The sequence below is a fragment of the Vulpes lagopus genome, chromosome 5 (assembly GCF_018345385.1).
Source record: "Vulpes lagopus strain Blue_001 chromosome 5, ASM1834538v1, whole genome shotgun sequence".
NCBI classification, from domain to species: Eukaryota; Metazoa; Chordata; class Mammalia; order Carnivora; family Canidae; genus Vulpes; species Vulpes lagopus.
This window is the reverse complement of record NC_054828.1, coordinates 94,960,515-94,975,302: the sequence shown is the minus strand read 5'-3', so window position 1 is coordinate 94,975,302 and position 14,788 is coordinate 94,960,515. Positions and strand designations below refer to the sequence as shown.

Sequence of the window (14,788 nt, the reverse complement as noted above, 5' to 3'; positions counted from 1 at the left end):
ACACACACACACAGACATATATGTACACAGAGAGAGAGAGAGAGAGTGTGTGTGTGTGTGTGTGTGTGCGCGGCAAAGACCTAGGTAGAGGGAGAAACAGGCTCCATGCAGGAAGCCAGGATGTGGGACTCAGTCCTGGGACTCCAGGATCATGCCCTGAGCCAGAGGCAGACGTTCAACCATTGAGCCACCCAGGCGTCTCTGGGGACCCACATTTTAATTGATAACGTAGAGAATAGTGTGGTGAACATTTTTCCTTTTTGGAAATTATTCCACTTGTATTTTCATAAGTGCTTTTTTTTTTTAAAGGTTTTATTTATTTATTCATGAGAGACACACAGAGAGAGAGGCAGAGACACAGGCAGAGGGAGAAGCCCCATGCAGGGAGCCTGATGTGGTACTCGATCCCAGGACTCCAGGACCACAACCTGGGCCAAAGGCAGGTGCTAAACCACTGAGCCACCCAGGGATCCCCTCATAAGTGCTTTGGATTAAGTTTATTTGAAACCATAAATAATGGTGAAAATCCATGTGAGAATCAGTTATCTGGTGGGATAATAGAACTTCATGGAGAGTATGGATGGGGGAAGAATTTCTAGGGTGGCCTGAAGAATTAGATAGTAAAGGACTTCAGGAGCTGCTGCTAGCAGACCCTTCCATTACTTTTTTGACTTACACACTTCAGTGAAACAAGCTACCATGTTGGAGAAGCCCACAAGGCACATAATTGCAGGTAGCTTCTGACCAGTAGCCTCCTAGGAACTGAGGTCCCCAGCCCAGCAGCATTTGGGGAGTGGCACCCCGCCAACAACCATGTGAGCTTAGAGATGGATCCTTCCCCAGTTGAACCTTCGGATGAGACACTAGCTCTGGTGGATTCCTTCATTGCAACCCAGGAGAGACTCTGAAGCAGAGAACCTGGTTGAACTGTACCCAGATTCCTAACTTACAGAAACTGTGAGATAAACCAACTCTGTGTTGGTTTAAAAAAACAAAAAAACAAAAAAAAACTTGCTTATAAACTTGAGTGCATTTTATTATCAGAAAAAGGCTGGGGTATACGGCCCATTTTACATTGGGTCTGATGTTTTGTTGATACAAACTGACAAGATTTATTAGCACTTTTGCCGATGATCTGTTGGGTTCAAAAGACATAAAGGTAAACTCCAGAGCTCATCATTTGTCAGAGCGAGAGTAAGAAAGAAAAGCAAAACCCAGCTTGGCCTTTTTGAGATTTTTCCATCATGCCTGTTTTCTTGGTCATGTCTTGCCAGGAAAAAGACTCTTCGATTGTTCTGGACCGATCCTTTTTGAGCATGCTTCCAGGCCAGTCCCTCACAGACAAACTTTACAACATTTGGATTCGTCTCCAGAGCCACGTCAATATTGTGTTTGATAGTGAGATGGACAAATTAATGATGGAGAAGTACCCTGGCATTAGACAGGTGAGGAGTACATTGGATCCCCAATGCTAGCTGAGGGGGTTAAATAATAAATGTACATGTATTGAAACAAATAATAAGTATACTTGACTTTTTCTTTTTTTTTTAATGTTGCTTTCTGTGGACTTTTTCCCTCCTAAAGATCCTGGAGAAAAAGGATGGTTTATTCCGAAAGCACATGATGGGAAAGCGAGTGGACTACGCCGCCCGCTCAGTCATCTGCCCAGACATGTACATTAACACCAACGAGATTGGAATTCCCATGGTATGTGTGGAGGGGCCTCACTGGCTACTGTCAGGTGGCTGGCGGGGATGTTGAAGGCTGGGGAGGTATGCAGCCGACTGTGGTGGCTTGAGTGAGGACAGCTTCTGCTTCTTCCTGAACAAGCTATTTGGAGGGGACATGAGGCTGTATAATGGTGTTGCTTTCACTCCTTGTCAAATCTCCATACACCCACCAACAAGGAAGACCCACGTCCTGGGCAACCAGGGAGCCATCCAAAGGGTGTTCCACATCTCCACATCTATGTCTTCCCCCTGCCTCTCAGAGCCTAGTCTCTACACCTTCCCAGTCAAATTGATCTCATGACAGAAATGAGGAAGATACCAAAGGGGACTTCCACTCCAGGCACTTGCCTGGCGTTAGCAATCAGGAATGTGTGCCCATAGTTGCCAAGCACAGGAAGGGGAGAGAGCCCCGCAGAGAGGGCTGTGTGCATGTCATCCATCCTCCCGGTTCCTTCGGGGTAAGTGGTTTGCCCCATCCACCCATTAGTGTTTCCTCAGGGAGCCAGCCTCCTCTCACTTCCCCACCCATTCAAGCTGTGTTGCTCATTAGCAGCGCTTTAATCAGCTTCCTTCTTAATGGGCCATAAGGTCAGTAATATGAAGATGGTTTAATTCCCTTTGTGGAGAGTCTCAGTTCCTCGCACACTGCCCCCTCAGCTGCTCTCAGGGGAATGCTGGTAATGAGCGGAGCTCAAGTGTTCTGATGGCCTCCTGCATGCTCAATGCCTCATCTCTCTTAGGCACCCTTGGCTCCCTAGGCAAGGACACACGGGTGAGAAGACAGGAGTCAGAGAAGGCTAAGTCCTGTCCCCACCAGCTCCTAGAACCATAGGTCTTTCCATCCAGAAGCTGGGTCAGGTGGCAGGGAAAGGCATTGTGAAGCCCAGTGGAGACCTTCCTGAGTCTGAGACCCTGGGAGAAGGGGCCCATTTATTGTTTGTTGCTTTCTTTGGACGGAAGACATGGGCTACCCCTATAGGCTTTGGTCTCACAATGCCTTAGAGCATCCCAGCTTTAAGAGAGACCTTTAGTGCTTCCTCTTTCTACCTTCAGGGGTACCAAGCCTCCCTTTCTTGGTTCTGGGTTCATTTCATAATGCCTTCTCCTAAGGAAGACTCTGAAGTTATCCATCTGCCCACCTCTGACCTGTTCCAGGTCTCAGGGCCATGGTGGCCAGGGGGTGAGGGGATGGGGTGGTGTTACAGGATGGCTGTGAGGAACTGACTATGGAGACTGTCTCTTGGTCCCTTGTGGCACACACTTCCCACAGAGCACTGTGGAGGAGAGGGGCTGAAATAAGTTTGGGGAATAAGCTAGAGGTTAGCAGTGAACCAGACAGACTACAGTGTCCCCTGAGAAACTTTCATTCCAGTGGTGAAGATGAATAAATAAATACCTAGGAGCATAAACACTCTGCCAGGCAGTGGTCAGTGCATTGACAAAAGTGGAACAGGTGATAGGGAAAGGGAGCGCCTGCTGGCTGGGGTTGCAGATAAGGCCCTTCTCAGTGTCATCCAGGCAGAGACCTAGATAAAGAACCTGGACAGAATCCAACCAGGTTCTTTATGTAGGACTCCTCAGAGGCTCTGATATAGTTAAGTGCATTTGGAAGCATCAGAGGGTTTATGATATTCAGCAGCTTATAAACTCACTTAACCAGGGAACTCGTTTTTCTTGGAGTATATTGCAGGTCTAGCGTTAAGTGGAACACTGCATTTTCTCATGTATCAAGAGACCAAATCCATTTCATCTCAAGCTCCACCTTGATTTAGTGGCAGCTAAAACTGCTGGGTAGAGGCTCCAATACCATGTCTGGGCTCAGGGCAAAGGCCACGATCACTTAGTGATGTCTGCTAAAGTGGAGGGGGCTCTGGTATGGTACTTAAGAGCAGGTATTGGCACTTCTCTCAAGCTAGTGTCCCATTCCACATTCCCTTTGGGGACTACGAATTGATCAGTGTGTGGGGAAATGATAAAATTTTAGAATGGGTTAAAAAATTCTAATGTATCAACCACAACACGCAGATTATTCTCTTCAGACAGACAGCTAGGAAGGGAGGCCCAATCTATTCCCTTAAGGCTTCAAGGCTAGAAAAATGCCTCTGTGGAGAAGATAGGAGGTTGCTTACTCCCTAAAGGACCTTTGTGGCAAAGCATCTCCTTGTCTTGGGGAAGAAGTCACACAGCCTATTGAGTCAGATTTTGAATTGGTACCATCTTTTCTGCCTATGCTGAATTTTCATACCTACTCCATTTCCAGGTGTTTGCCACAAAACTGACCTATCCTCAGCCAGTCACCCCCTGGAATGTTCAGGAACTGAGGCAAGCAGTCATCAATGGCCCCAACGTGCACCCGGGAGCCTCCATGGTCATCAATGAAGATGGCAGCCGCACAGCTTTGAGTGCTATCGACCTGACACAGCGGGAGGCCGTGGCCAAACAGCTCCTGACACCAGCCACGGGGGCACCTAAGCCCCAGGGGACAAAAATCGTGAGTTGTGGGCAGATTTGCTCAGCGGCTTGGCCAGCCCCTATCCAACTCCCTTGTGACTGCGAATCATGAGTAGCTGACACAGGAATCTAGGAGCTGTTCTGCCTCCCCCTATGTGTGCGTATTACTTAGGGGCTTCACGGTGCTTACTTGCTCTCCCCAGCTGGAGCTGGAGTTCCTAGGATCTTGACACCACGATTAAAGCTTCATTTGGCTGTCCCATGTCATGCAGCACAGTGCTGGGCACACATCCAAGGCTCGAGAAATGCCCTCTAATAATAACTCAGTTGTGGTCCGGAAGCAAATGAATTTGCTGTCCTTAAGCGGGGTGACTCAGAGTGTCCTCAGATCAGCAGAGGCAGTAGCATCCCTAGAGCTGGCGAGAAATGCACATTCACCCTCTCCTCCCCACCTCCACAAAAGGGATTAGAATCTCTGGGGATGGGGCCCAGGAATCTGCATTTTAACAAGCACTTTAGAGGGTTCCTCTACATGCTAATGTTTGAGAACTGCTCTAAGGGAGGAAATGTCCTGTGTGATATGTCCCTAATAACTGATAACCCCTGGATTCCATCTGATGCTTCATTTTCTGACAGTTGCTCATGGCTGCCCATAGTACAGTGTTAAAGGTTCCTAAGGCTTACTTGGGCTCCACCAGAAAGAATACATGATTGATTAGCTGGGGGGCATGAAGTCAGTGGGTGACATCATTTGTGTCCTGTTAAAAATAGCCACTTCTACTTGGGGGAGCATAACAAGTGACCCCTAACCAGGCAGTAGTGGCAGAAGTTGTTGAGATGTCAAAAAGTATACGTTTAAAACAAAACAAAACAAAACAAAACCTTAGTTTGGGTTTGCCCAGGATGACTGTCAAATAGGTGAAGGTGGTCTCTGGGTTCCCCTTTCTTGGGGCCAAGTCCTATTTTCTATTCACCAGCAGAAACCCTTGACCAGACTCAAAAGATATCTCAAAAAATCCATAAGATGGATTCTTATTCAGGTTTAGTTTTTGTGCCTGGTGTTTTGGAAGGAGCTTTGTTACAGATGGTGGAGAATTCAAGGTGTATTTCACGTAACTTAATGGTGAAGCAAAATAAACATGAAGCTGTCTTCATATCAGCTCAAGCCAAACGTGCCAAAGTCTCATGGTCAGAAAACGTGAGGAGAGCAGAGTGGGGTCAGGCTGTACAGAGGACCCACTGCTCTCTCCTCCACTGCACTTTGCCAGCCATCGCAGACAAAGTCCTACTACTCTGGAGTTCACAATGGGTGGGGGCAGCACCAGGGAATGTGTGGTATCATGGCTCTGGTGTGGTGGATACAGTAGGAAATTAGCAATGGAGGCCTGTGGCTTTATGTGCTTCATGTTCAGAAAGAAAGGCAGCTGAGAGGAATATGCAGGGTGGGAGGGCAGGTGAGGGCCAGCCAGAGGGCTACAGGGAATGCACATGGCCCCTGTGAAGTGAGGTGATGGTGGGGAATCTAAAGGCCCATCTCCTGTGACAGGTGGGTATGTGGGACTTAAATAAAGGGCCATAGAGTTAGAAAAGAAGATTTTCAGAGTGTTAACCTCTGAGCACAAAGTACAGTGTGGGAGCAGGAGGAAGGCAGGGTGGACCAGGGAAACTGAGGGAACAGAGATTGAAGGACTGGGCCACCTCGTTTGGCATCTGCATCTGTTTCCCACATGTTCATATGGCTCCTCCAGATCAAGACCAGCCCCTGGGTATCTTCGGCTCTCCCAAGGGCACTTGTTAGATGCTCCGGAAGTTAAATATGATGATTGAGAAGAATGAGGAAACCACGGGAAGGCGCATCTGATTTATACAAATGAAGGTCACTTGTGACGCAGGAGAGCAGTTTGAACAGTGGGAGGACCCAGGCTTCAGAGCTCTTGTGAGGCAGCGAAGCCAGCAGCTAAGAGCATTTGAGAGCTAAGTAGAAGGATACCAGATTTCTGACGTGACAGGAATGTGAAGATGAGGCAAACGCATGGAGAACTTACATGGCTTTAGCTATGTCTGTAGGGTCAGAGGTGAGCGGGTATCCAGAGCTGAGGAAAGGGAAGGTTGGCCTGCTGCCACATGCTGCTCAGTTCCTGGGAAGTGACTGAAAGGAGTTCTGAGCAGTGACTAGGTTGAATGGGGTTGGCCTGGTCACTAGTCTTTCAACTTAGATTCCAGTCCTGAGTGCAGAGTCACTGCTTCCTCTTCTAGCCTCACTTCTCATCTTACCCTCCACACTCCTGCTGGCTACTACCCCCACCATCACCACCACCACTGGCAATGCAGAGTCCTTCCCCTTTGGGCCTCGCATGTGTGCCCCCTCCTGGATCACTTTGCTCCCTACCCCTATCCCCCAGCCTCCCTGGCAACTCTTTCTAATCCTCCCGGTCTCGACACCAAAGCCCTCATCCTCTTGGGACGGGGTCTGTAAACTTCTCCGGCGAAGGACCAGATAGTAAATATTTTAGGCTGTGTAAACCATACAGTCTCTGTGCAGCTGGCCAAACATGCCTTTTAGTGTCAGAGCCGCCATAGGCAGTACACAAATGAATGGGCCTGGCCATGCTCCCAGAAGACTTTTTACAAAAGCCAAGTGTCCTGCTTATGTGCCATAGTTTGCCACCCTTGAAACTTGTATGAGGTCCATCCCCCATTGTGTTCCCACTACACCCTCATCCCTCTCCACCTCTTGTTCTCATTGTGTTGTGTTGTCACCACATGTGTACCCATTCATCCATCCTCCCTCCAATTCCTAAATACCATGAAAGTGTGGGCAGGGTGTTCTGCTCACCACTCTGTCCTCACACCCAGTGTGTAGGAGGTACTCAGGAAACCCCTGTGGGATCCAGGCTGAGATGTGGGAGGCTCTGAGGTAGGAGGGCCCTCGTTAGACCTGATAACCCAGGGGCAGAGACGGGAACAGACTATGAAGGAAAAGTCCTTACATCAGGACATGGGGACTTAAGATGATTATTTTTATTTTCCAAGATCTTAATAGCGCTACACACGCTGCTTACTTATGTAATCACATACACATGTACTTCTAATTTTTTGGTATTTTTAAAAGTTAATGCGTCACATGTAGATCGGGACTGGGCTCAGAGGCTGGGGGATGTGACCAGGAAGGAGAGAGCCAGGTCCACAAAAGGAGGAGAAGGGAAAGGATGACTGACAGGAGCCGTTTCCCCTGGGAGGTGTGAAACCTCTGTCCCTTCCTCTGGGCCTTGTAAGTCAGGAGGAGGTGGCCAGGACAGCTGAATCTCATTTCCCAGCACAGCAGCCTGCCAGAAGCCGCTCTTTGGCTCTGAGTCGCCTCTGAAAACTCTGACCCGGGCACTGGGGCATGCTAATTTTCACTGCAGTATTTATTTAGAGACAAGAGAAAGGAAGGGCCTCAGGTTTGGGTTGGCGAGGGGAGCTCCCTGTGCTCCAGGACTTCTGTTTGGATTGGCCAGCGCCTGCCAGACTGGCCTGCGTGCCTTCCCAGCTGTGGGGTTTGCTTATGCTGGAGGATGTCTTGAATTTACAAGACTCAAATCAGAGGCCCATCCTGGGGTTTTGGGCCTGGGCCACAGGTCTGGGCAGTTTCTCCCTGGAGAGGCTAAAGAAATAAGACCTTGAAGGTCAGCTCAGGCTCTGTGACGTGCCCTGGGCAGACCCTCATGGGAATCCGCAGGAGTTTGGGTCTCCTTGGAAACATGGATGTGGGGGCAGAGAGGGGAAGGTTTGAATTCCTTGGAGAACAGAAAGACTGCCTCCTTGCTAAGTGCTTTTAGGACTTCCTTTTAGAATTGCAGGGTTTTGCTCCCTGCTTGTCTGATGTGGAGGAAACTCGGCTTGGCTGAAAATTTGCAGTGGGCTGGTAGGTGGGGAGGGTCTTTTGTTTACTTCTAGCCTGTCTCTGTACCCACATTTCCGGTTCAGCTTCATAAACATGGATAACACAAGAAGAGACTAGACTTGGAGTAATGTGTTACCCCCAGCCTGCTGCCTGCTGTAATTTAGGGGTACTTGAGGGGCAGGGGTCTGACCCAGTCTCTATAAGCTGCAGAACAGTTGGGGCATAAGCTCCTTCATGCATTCACTTCTTGAAATAGCATTTATGTCCATAATTTAGGATGCCCAGTAGTTGATCTAAGGGGAGATGAAGGGCAGCATGAGGCTTAATGAGCCCTCCACTGAAGTCAGCTTTGTAGGCAGTAGCATTCTCTTAGGAGGACATGACCAATGGTGTAGCGGTAAGGGGGGAACATGTGAATGGTGGCTATCTCTAAGGAGTAAGGTTACTTGTGGTGTTTATTCTGTTCTCTAAGTTTGTCTGTATTTTCTACTTCTTCCCCCACAATGAGCATATCACTTGGGCAGTAGTTCTTGCTTTCCTTAAAAATAGTGGAAGATCTTAAAAAAAAAAAAAAATTATGGAAATGATCTATGCTCATCATCACAGGAACTAAGATGGGTGGTGGTAAAGGTGGTACTCTGTGCCTTACTCCTTTCCCACTTGCCCTGGCCCCTGTGGAGTCAGTGGTAACAGCTAGGTAAGGATCTAAGAAGCCTTTTCCCCCGTTTATATAAATGCATACAGAATTAAGTATCCCGGGTCTCCAGGATCGCGCCCTGGGCCAAAGGCAGGCGCCAAACCGCTGCGCCACCCAGGGATCCCCTAAGTTGGGTTTTAAATTGCCTCCTCCTGTCACCATAGATGACATATGGATTTTTTTTTTAATTGGAATACATTAGTCCCATTACTTCAGGACTAGCATAGATTTATTTCAGCTTTTTTCATCATTGCGTAATATTCCATGTATACCCGTGCTGCTTCTGTGGGGCAGTTCGAGTTACTCCAGGTTTTTCCACTGTAAACACGGCTGCTTCAACATATGTGTTTATATGACCTTACATTGGTGCTTTTTTTCCTTGTGAAACACCAAAAGGAAATGAGTTTTAAATGTTCTTAAATCTACTGTCAGATTGCTTTCCCCAAAGACTATGGCAATTTAAATTTCTTATTACTGTTTTAAGTACAAAAGAATGTTTTCGGAAAACATTGAACTGGGAATCAAAACCCTGTGTTCCAGTCCTGACTCTACCTTTTGAGGTTGGGTGAAATGGTTCTAAACATGGGATTCACTTTTAGAATAACATACTCCCATGTGACCGCAGCAGAGGGGGATGCCAGAGGTCTGTCAGGTCCTTTCAAGCCCAGGGTGTCACAGTTATGTGCAGGTGTGCTGTCCTCAGATGCATGCATTTTCTTTCCCTAGACCAATTGCCAGAGGCATCCAAGACTCTGGAAAGGCCATGCCTCTCTGAAGAAGACAGAGATTACTGAAAGGGGCCTGGAGCCTCATCTGTGTGTGTCTCTGAGCCCAGAGCCAGGATCAGGGCTATGCTGAGCTAGTAGCTATTTCTCAGAGATTTCTAGGGTTTCACTCCAGACTAAAAATTCCCCTTTGATCCGGATGAGTTAAACACAGGATGGACAGAAGCCACACACAGACCGGGCTTAAGTGAGCCCAGGGAATAGTAGTGATGATGCTAAAGTTATCCCTACACCCCCTTTTCTCCACTCTTCCCCCCAGGTGTGCAGGCATGTGAAGAATGGGGACATCCTCCTGCTGAACCGGCAGCCCACCCTACACAGACCCTCTATCCAGGCACACCACGCCCGCATCCTGCCTGAAGAGAAAGTCCTGCGGCTCCACTATGCCAACTGCAAGGCATATAATGCTGATTTTGATGGAGACGAGATGAATGCCCACTTCCCCCAGAGTGAACTGGGCCGGGCTGAGGCCTATGTCCTGGCCTGCACAGATCAGCAGTACCTTGTTCCCAAGGTAAGTCTGACCTTGAGGCTGTTGTATGGTCATCGCTGGTACAACTTGACACTTTAGGTCTGGGCTCTTGCCAGCTCCTAGGATCAGTCATCTGCCACCCAGGGCAGCAGGCAGTGGCCAGGGGCTCCAGGGGCCCAGCACTTTAGCCTCTTGCACACCAGCACTCTATTGTGGCTCATGCTGGATCAACTGTTTGAGTTTAACTTTCATTCCCTTCTCTGCCCATTTCAGCCAGTGCTGGATTAGTGAAGGTGCTAAATGTAGGAAGAAGGGATTAAAGGTCCACTGAGGACCCTTGGAAGTTAGAATCATAATTTTACTAACTTGAAAATGGACTTTTTCTCTTTTCATGTAAATAACAGTCAAGACTGCCATTATGGCAGCGGTAAAAGCAGTAAAACCACCTATTGAGCACTCCCTGTGCAGCAGGCACTGCGCTAAGCTATTGGCAGACATTCTCTTATTTCGTCCTCACAATAGCCTTTTGAAATAGATGCGATTTTCAGATGAGGAAACACGAATGAGTGGCTTGCCAGGCAGGACTTGAACTCAGCACCTTTGACTCCCAACCCCATGTGCTCAGTATCATGTGTTAATAGCCTCACTTAACAGAGGCAAAGCTGGGGCTGGACGAGGCCACATAGCAGTAAGTGGATCCCAGAACTAAACTGGCTCTCTGACTCTAGAGGCAGTGTCACATTTCATCACAGGTGACACTAGCAGGGAGCAAAAACAGATGGTTCTCTTTAGGCTGGCAGAGTGACCTGTGGACATTGGGGCATTGGAATAGGGAGTTGGGGTGTTCTGAAGTTCTCAGACCAATGAAACTTGAATGTTCCATATTTCATCTTGATTGAATAAAGTGAAGCAAGGACTTCATGCTTACACTATGTCCTTAAAAGGGCTGATTTGTTTAAATCCTAATGTGCCTCATTATGTGCTCGCATGCCCACGAATTTTAGGTCAGGAGACGGAACACAGATAAATAAGCTTACGTTAATAAATTAAGTTCCTGGAGGGAAGAAATTTCTAAGGGATGACCCAAGGGTTCACTTCTACTTTCCATCAGTTTCTTTAGTCAGAAGTACAGAGATTTTGATTCTTGGTAAATTTCATTTAGTCCTTAGTGTAAAATGCTAAGAAGTGGAATCTATTTTTACTAATGGTTATAAAAATGCAGCATGTTCTAAACTACTTTGGTGGTAAAGTCCTAAGAGAACAGGAGCTGGCTTTGTTAAACTAGGAAAGTCATTTTGTGGGGCAGAGGGGGTAACTTTTTTTGATGTATCTTTATTTCCTTATTGCCATTTGCTTTCATTCATTATCTGATTTCTTGTTTCCAGGTTCTGTTCCTGGATTATCCATAGTACCCGATTAAAGTACATTTTATTTTATTGTTTGTGTATTTAGTAGAGTTGTATGTTGTTTTCTTAAAATAGGAGGTGAATGGAGCTTGAGCTCTTTCTTTCCTGAGAAAATAGTTAAACTTTTCATTGATGTGTTTCTTTGTGGATTTTTTTCTTCTTCTGTTTATGGTATTTTTGGGGGGCCAGTGTCTTGTGGAAAGTTTTTTTTTTCTTTTTTCTTTTTTTCTTAAGATTTTATTTCTTTATTCATGAGAGACAGAGACAGAGAGAGAGAGACAGAGAGAGAGAGAGAGAGAGGCAAAGACACAGGCAGAGGGAGAAGCAGGCTCCATGCAGGAAGCCCGACGTGGGACTCAATCCTGGGTCTCCAGGATCAGGCCCTGGGCTGAAGGCTGCACTAAACCACTGAGCCACCCAGGCTGCCTGAAAGTTTTTTTTTTAAACAAAGTTTAAGAGTCTCCTGACTCTACTTAGCTAGAAAATTCAAATCACAGAATACCCTAATTCTCAAAGCATACTGACCAAAGGCATTAATTGTGATGTCATTTTGCTATGATATTAAGTGGAATAGGATAGCTAACATTTATCTGGGTTTTTGATTGAGAGATGGTCTTTCTGATCCTAAGTGGGATTTGGGAAATCCAGAATTATAAGTAGGCCCTTAGTAAGTTGCTTTAATCAGCATTCTTTCCTACAATTTATGATTATTGCACTGAAAGCAATTTAGCCATTAAGGTAATTTTCTAGTCATAGAAAAATCTGGGTGGAGAGAGGAGAAGGCACTGAATAGATCACATAACTTGTAATTGTGTTCTTTAAGGGAAGAAAACAGAAGGAAAAATTTTTATCTGCCCCCAAAGACTGTGGGATGAGGCAAATGCATAATAATGGTTTGGGTTTTCCCAGCAAAATAAGACCTTGTCTTTGGAATAAGATGCAGAGTATAATTTTTTATTAATGTTTTTAGCTCAAAGCCTTTGTAAGGGGCTGTGTGCACCATCTGACCTTGCCTAGTCTATTCAGCCCGTCTGTAATAATTGTCTCTGAGTTTATATAGAGCTCATTGCCACAGTATGTACACTATTTGACAAGCATCCTTTTTATCCTTTGAATTAGTACATGTGGTTAAATTCCTGGCACTTCTCCATGGCTGCATTTGTGAGTTCCTTTAGCCTTAGTTATGAAACCTGCCATAATATTGGATAGTATTTAACAAGTAACCAATTGATAACAATCTTTAGATCCAGGGCACAGATTTTCTCAAGTTCTCATAAACACCAAAAAGTTTGCAAACACTGCTTCTTAGAATATGTCAGTGGGCATAGCTATTTTTACATTGGTGTGCCTTGTGTTGCCATAAACACAGACCTCCAGATAAGTTGCAGGAGACTAGGGCTTAGAAAGTCTGTGAAAAGTTTTAAATTTTTTAAAAAAGTTTTAAATTATATGAATGCACTGGGGTTTACATAAAACCATCTGATAGACAACTGCCCTTATTAGAGGACCTGCCATGAACATGTGCAACGTTGTGAGGGGACACTTGTAAGTGAGCATTCTTCTCTTATATGGTCATGCACATTAGGACACCCTCAACCCTCTCGAGGTTCCTCTGCCCGAACCCCCACCCTTTAGAGAGTGGACTCTAAGTCACTAATACTCAGGGCTTTATAATACTGCCCCTGAAAGATAATTTCTGACCATCCTCCTACCTCTAGTCTGTATGATAACCCTTCTGTTTTTTCCTCCATATTTAAAACTCTTTGTGATAATGTATTCATCCAGTCATTTGTTGGCTGTCTAGTTCTTCCTCACCATAAAGAATCAATGTCTGTTGGGTGCACTAGAGTAGACTGGAGGGCTAACCCAGTGCCTGGGCATATAGTATTCTCTCAATAAATATTTATTGACTGGATGACTAGTTTAGAGGAGAAATAGGCCAGAAATGTGTGAAAAAATACTAAAGCATAAAACCAAAATATAAAAGCAAGAATGTAACAAACTGTAGCCAGATCGGATTTATGTGAAGATGCCAAAAATATGCTGGAGTAACTAGAACCAGATGAGATTATGGAGAGGAGGTATAGGGAACTGGATAAGTTTGGAGCTGTCTTGATCTAGAACAGTGGGCAAATGATAAAGGTGGAAGCCAGCCAGGAAGCCTAAGTCATGTGCTTTAGGAGGCAGTTTGCTCTCCAGCTGGGAGGCCCAAGCACAGGCCTAGTGAAACTGGGGCAGGACAATACAGGGGTATAAGGGAGGGCTCTTGCTAGTATGTGGCTTCCAAGCAGATGATTAGGAATTAGAATGTGTTTTCATATTTGCCTTCTTTCTTACCTCATTTGGTTTGTAGGATGGCCAGCCTTTGGCGGGGTTGATCCAAGATCACATGGTATCGGGTGCGAACATGACCATTCGAGGTTGCTTTTTCACTCGGGAGCAATATATGGAGCTGCTATACCGAGGGCTCACAGACAAAGTGGGGCGTGTGAAGCTCTTTCCTCCTGCCATCCTGAAGCCCTTTCCACTGTGGACAGGAAAACAGGTAATTGGGAGAAGAAAAAAAAGGAAACAGACCACTCGTGTAAAAGATTTCACCCCCTGTAGAGTCCAGGCCAGACAGAGAAACAGCAGATCAGATGATCTGGAACTGAACCCACAGAATTGCTGAGATATGCCTGTGTGATCTATATGACTTTCTCTTTGGTGGGGTTCCTGGGTCTGGGAGGTTTTACAGGAATGTCTACTAAGAGTGGACTGCACAGTGTCTGTCCTCAATGTCCTCATAATGCAAATGTGGTGGGTTTAGGCAGTGATACCCGTGATGGTGGTGGTGGTAGTAGTATTTTTGTTGGTAGGGGCCAAGTGCTTTACATCTGTTATTTTACTTAATCCTCACAACCAACCTGCAGAGACCATTATTATTATCACCATTTAGCAGACAAGGATACTGAGGCTTTAGAGAACTTAAATGACATGCCCAAAAGTCTATAGGAGACAGATTTGTAATTCAAACCCAAGATTCTTAACCCCTAAGACATCATGCTATGCTTCCTGTCAAAGTAATGAAATAATGATGTAGGTGTTGATCAAATAATGAGGGCTCAGTAGAGTGTGTTTCTGCTGTTGTCTGGGTCTCCAGGTTCAGCCTTGAGGCCCAACTCCTAATCAGCTGTGTGACCTTGGCTCTGTGGGCCTCCTTTCTTCATCTAAAATACAAAGGATTCAGGGTGATGATCTCTAAGGTCTCTTCCCACTCAGTAGTTGTTGAAGTCTGAGCACCTGTGACCTGACTGATTTTTAGTTGTTAAACCAACCTTACATTCTGGAATAACCCTTGTTATAAGATATTACCTTGTCT

General features: G+C 46.1%; 1 protein-coding gene across 1 annotated transcript in view; it reads left to right on the top strand.

Annotated features, from left to right (window-relative positions):
* POLR1A (RNA polymerase I subunit A) overlaps window positions 1-14,788 on the top strand; it is a 71,881-nt gene that overhangs the window by 18,447 nt on the left and 38,646 nt on the right. The window contains exons 10-14 of the mRNA XM_041755116.1: window positions 1,275-1,445; window positions 1,585-1,707; window positions 3,991-4,221; window positions 9,809-10,063; window positions 13,781-13,972. Of these exons, the coding sequence (XP_041611050.1) occupies window positions 1,275-1,445; window positions 1,585-1,707; window positions 3,991-4,221; window positions 9,809-10,063; window positions 13,781-13,972 (972 nt within the window). The remainder of the gene's footprint in view (window positions 1-1,274; window positions 1,446-1,584; window positions 1,708-3,990; window positions 4,222-9,808; window positions 10,064-13,780; window positions 13,973-14,788) is intronic.